The sequence below is a fragment of the Sphaeroforma arctica genome (genome assembly GCF_001186125.1).
Source record: "Sphaeroforma arctica JP610 unplaced genomic scaffold supercont1.15, whole genome shotgun sequence".
In the NCBI taxonomy this organism is placed as follows: domain Eukaryota; class Ichthyosporea; order Ichthyophonida; genus Sphaeroforma; species Sphaeroforma arctica.
Genome location: NW_014040543.1, coordinates 203,048 through 208,004, shown reverse-complemented (window position 1 = coordinate 208,004; position 4,957 = coordinate 203,048). Strand labels below are relative to the sequence as shown.

General features: G+C 41.2%; 1 protein-coding gene across 1 annotated transcript; it reads right to left on the bottom strand.

The window, feature by feature from the left end:
* Positions 1 to 2,116: 2,116 nt before the first annotated feature.
* Positions 2,117 to 4,957, bottom strand: SARC_00499 (hypothetical protein). Its single transcript, XM_014305836.1, has 4 exons — positions 4,690 to 4,957; positions 3,661 to 3,740; positions 3,121 to 3,292; positions 2,117 to 2,817 (listed from the first exon to the last, which is right to left on the bottom strand). Exons 1-4 carry the CDS (start codon positions 4,811 to 4,813, stop codon positions 2,723 to 2,725), a joined length of 471 nt encoding a protein of 156 aa, XP_014161311.1. The 5' UTR covers positions 4,814 to 4,957; the 3' UTR covers positions 2,117 to 2,722.

Sequence of the window (4,957 nt, the reverse complement as noted above, 5' to 3'; positions counted from 1 at the left end):
ATATATATATGTATATGTATATGTACATAAATACATCTATAGCTAGAGTCCCAATACAACTGATAGTTGGGACAAGATCTTTCATTTCCCCCTTTTCGCATTAAAGTCTGGCCTTGATTGGTTTTATGCGATGTGTTATTCCCGGTTGCGCGGGATGGAGGTCCTGAACTTATTTCACTGCAATGTTCGGGATGCTGGCTGTTGATTGCTTTTGCTCCGAGTTGTACCGGTTTGGCAGATTGGCATAAATCTGATACTAGAATTCTGGTTCATACTCGTGTAATCAGGCAAATCCTTTGGGTTAGCTACATAGTTGCCCCCGCTATTTCGCATAGGACCCTATTAGCGGTGAATGCCTCCCGCTCTTCTCAATTTCATTTGGCGGCCTTCATGACTGGAATGAGCGGTTGGATCAACTTCTACATTAAGTTCCAAGCGCAATATTTTATTTCTTCTGATGCCCCTTAAAAAAACTTTTTCTATGTTATTAGTAGCAATTGCTCAGCCTTTCTTGAGTTGTGTTCCTCTTTACAGTGTCTAGTAAATAGGCCAATAATAAAGTATACTAGCAAGTATCTTAGCTTTTCGGTATACAAGAATGCTCGGTAATGGACAATCGTCTCAGTATGGCATAAAAACCGTATAGCCCGAGAACAGTTCTGTGATAAAGAGAATCGTTCTGCATGTTGAAAGCAATGAACCTACCGAGAGCAGAGTAGCCGACATTTACAATGCTACCGTGATAAAATACCCGTCTGTATTGTATAATCTGCAAGGGAGGAGAGAGATCGGCACCTGACGCTGTGATACGCACAGGAGCCCTACCATCGTACCAATTCAATGCAACACATTTCAGGAAAGGTAGATTTGGAGGCGGTTTGGATTGAACGAGTATCTCAATAACTAGCAAGTGCTGAAGTTTTTTTTTTTGGATACTTCACACTTTTAAATGTAGCTGGTCGAAAACCAACAGGCCTTGCGGTTTTATCATATTAATCTACATAGGGTATCCTTTAAATGGGGCATGGAATACTGTGTATGGAATACTGTGCTGCTGTCGGCAGGAATTGTCAAAATGAAAATGATGACAGAAACGCGAGTCTGAATCATATTACTCGACTGTTCATCACAACCGGAAAATGGGCCTACCAATAGCAGCACTGTCGTTACTGGTCATATTACCGTAATATAGATGCACCCAGACGTACTGTATAATGTGGAAGTGTGGAGAGATCAAAAGTTAAATATGAGCTCCAAAACAGTTGGGACAGACACAAAAGACGACAATACGCGAAAGATACATCTTTCTAAAAACGCTAATCACGCAAATGACCGAGTAATTAGAATTTTCTGGCTGTAAGAATATTATCTCCAGACCCACGCATATTTAGTGTCTGAATTGTACAACTTCAGCTGCTAGATTCCATGGAAATGTTGATACCATGATACGGAAAAATCGAAAGTATCCAAGCAAATAAATAAAATAGGGGCAAATATCAACGCCAGCTCATGTTTGCACCATGGTCACAGAGCTCTTTAGTGAGTCACTGTGGTTTGCAAAGTTGTCTGAGTGTATCTAGCAGATACCAGTTCATGAAGTATAATTGAAGCGCTAGGCCAGTTGTAAGTCTGTTTATGTCAAGGTCTGCTAATGCATAACAGAGCTGCAATCTGGCGTAAAATGACAATCGAAATTCTCATTATCACAATATTCTAATGTAATACTGTACAGTAGATTCCAATTCTTGCCGGAATTTTTAAATTTAACAGATACTTTTTATATGCGGATGCACGATCACACTGGCATATTTTAGATAGCCGACTATCATACAAGCAGACGGTAGTATCAACTTCGGTGGTCGATCTGAAACCTTTTGACTAGAGCGAAAGTAAACAAAAATAGGATATCACTCAATTACATGAACATGTCAATAATATCAATGTGCCTGACCGCCGCCTAATAGTACCTCTGTACATATGAATGAGGGCCCCATGATTTAATTGTCATACACTGCTTCATTCTACAAATTCTATCGTACTTCGCCCGGGCACTGTAAATATGTATTACTCTAGTACGAATATAGATCAATCGAAAAAGCACCTACATGTAAGCTAATATGGCATTGCATAGTCCCTGGAGTCACACGCATTAAAGTTTTATTACTTATCTCATACTCTAAAAGCACGCTGGTAACATAGTTATGTTTAAAGTATCACGATGAGCGCTGAGCAGTGCAGGTACAGGACTGTGAGCAGAGCTCAAGGCTGCATCGGCCTCACTGTTTTTATCGGTACCCCTTTTTGATTTCATGGAAGAACGCTGAATACCCGAGGAAGCTTGCTGAAAGTGCAACCGATTTATCGAGCACAATGGAAGCAGTCTGATCAACCGACGCTTTAAGGTCCGCCGTACCATGGTTAGAAAGAGATACTGTAGAGCCGTGAGCGAGCTCAAGTGTAGAAACACTGACAATTCAACGGCAAAACTCGTAAAAACCACTTCAACGATCCCAATAGTTGCGTCAGAACAACATTGGATGGATAAAGTTCATCATGGTCAATGGAAGACGGTAATTGGACTGCATATCGGTGGGAATATTGCACGGCGAGGTGCACGCGCATACTGTCCCATTAAAAACACATGACTGGAGATTTTATCCAGACACAAGAGCCCTCCGATGGAACGGTTCGGTTTCGAGTATCGTGTTTTCCAGATGCGGTCTCAAATGGTGGTCAAGCACTGATTCACAACATCCATGAGATGGCTGTTCTCTAGAGCGGCCGCTACTCTCTCTTTGTCATTCACCTGTTTGTTCACTAGTGAGAAGAAATAAAAGAAACATGAGAAAGACGCACAACACACGACTCACAAGTAAAAGACGAGCAGACATACATAAACACCATGTTCTCAACGCTACACCAAATCACGCTATTTTGTATTTGCACTTGAAACACCCATAGCTTCGGCTTCCAAATTATTTGCAGCGTGTAGATACAACAGTCATTAACCGTTTCTCGAACTCAACGCCGTACCCCTCATACAGTCCAAAATTCAATGTCAAAATTGCAGCTGCCCTTTGCACACGGAGAAACATTTGAGCACTAATTGGGAAAAAATACCTGATCTCTCCGAGGCATGTGTTCCTGCTCTCACCCGGACATCGATCTTATACCCAATCGGCAAGGATCTGATTAAGCGCGTACGGATGCTCAGTGCTATCAGACTCGCCATGGAACAGTGAGGGATGGTGGGAGTAAACTCCACCGCCACACACTTACTAGCGAGGTCAATCTGTTCAACGAAAACGTTGACCATGAGATTTAAGAGGTTAACTCCCACGAATGAGGGATACGAACAAAAATACACATACCCCAAGGACAAGCAAACAAAAATAGTGCGCGGTTTGGCATTTAAAATTAAATGTTTTTCGAACCAATAAACAGTGGTAAAATATTAGAGGGTATACAAATTACGAAACTTGATATGCATTAGATAGACATGCGACCAAGTAGGGACAGAAATGAAGCAAACCAATCGAGGAGGAATAATTAGAACAAAAGCACAGGCGAGATGCAGGTCCTACTAACTATAAATACACAGGCTATACTGGGATACATATATCAATTGAACTCGCTGCGTGCGTACTGTGTTAAACACACCTCGATGTGCTCCAGATTTGTTACACCCAGCTCTTCCAGCGAATTTGGATGTTCTGGGTCAGTGATCATCCGGATGATGTCTGTGGCGGCAGTGACATATTAATTATCAGTATACGAAAAGTTATTGCTACTAGCGCGAGATAGATATGTTCCATATATATACTCACGGGAATTGTGGTTGAAAATGTCACATCTAATCGATTCGAGTAGCCCTGGAACACAGTCAGCCATAGACACAAGCAGCAGCATCTATAGCCTCTACACAGAGACAACTGTAAAGTACGATATAGAGATCAATTCTCTAAACGCGGTTTTTGGCATCGTAGTCCAATTCAAGCTCACAGAGCCAATACAAACGTGTGTGACGTGGGATTTCCACGAGAATACAGAAACCAATGCTTGCGCAGGGAAATTCAATGTTCTATAACTGGAGAGCACAGTAATAGATGCCGAGAATTTTAACTATGCAATGGCTTGCAAAAATTTCCGGATAACAGTAGTGTTGACTAGAAGTTTCGCCACAACCACTGTGAGATTATCTACACAAGGGCACTCTACTTTAAATAGGCGCTGATTTCACTTACAACAGGTGACCAAGCTTGCAGTCATCAGTACATTGGACAGTCAAACTAGACACAGACACGTGTAAGCTTGCTTAAACGATACACTTGATATTTATACAGCTGAGCTTTACATATAATCTATAGACTTGCAAACATTTTCTCTCTCGTTCAAATAGTTCTAACACGACTACTTCCTGGTTTAATTCCGTAATCCTTGATAAAAAAAACTTTTATATGTGTGATACTGAACAACTAGATGCATAATTCGGTGGGCAAACCACAACTTCAAACATCAGTTTTCAACATTTATGTCTGTCTAACACGGCGACATATAAACTAAGCACTTTGTCCAACATTAAACTAAATCAGGATGGATATATAAGCTTTCAATATACACGTTTTAGATATCTAGCACATATATCAAATCACAAGGAATACACCACGCTTATAACTAAAATACACATACCGAAAATCTCTCGCTCGTCAATCACATCCTCGACCTCGTCGTCGTAGTCAGCGTGCGACAGTGCACGCTCACCAGTCTTCTGGTGCATTGTAGGGGCCTCATTATCGAGTGGTTTGGTCGACATGATGACCACAGTGTTATCGTGAGTACTGAGTGGTATACGACTGCCGTTGTAACGTACGCGGATAGTGAGGCTGGGATGTATAGAGAAATTCAAGGTATGTAACTTCGTAAATATTCATGTAATAGTAACCTCCGAATATTTTAT

Coding starts and splice junctions, on each gene's coding strand:
- SARC_00499 (XM_014305836.1), bottom strand. CDS start 4,813: ATGTCGACCAAACCACTCGATAATGAGGCCCCTACAATGCACCAGAAG. Junction 3,741..4,689: donor TGACGAGCGAGAGATTTTCG/GTATGTGTATTT, acceptor CTGCCGCCACAG/ACATCATCCGGATGATCACT. Junction 3,293..3,660: donor CAAATCTGGAGCACATCGAG/GTGTGTTTAACA, acceptor TTCGTTGAACAG/ATTGACCTCGCTAGTAAGTG.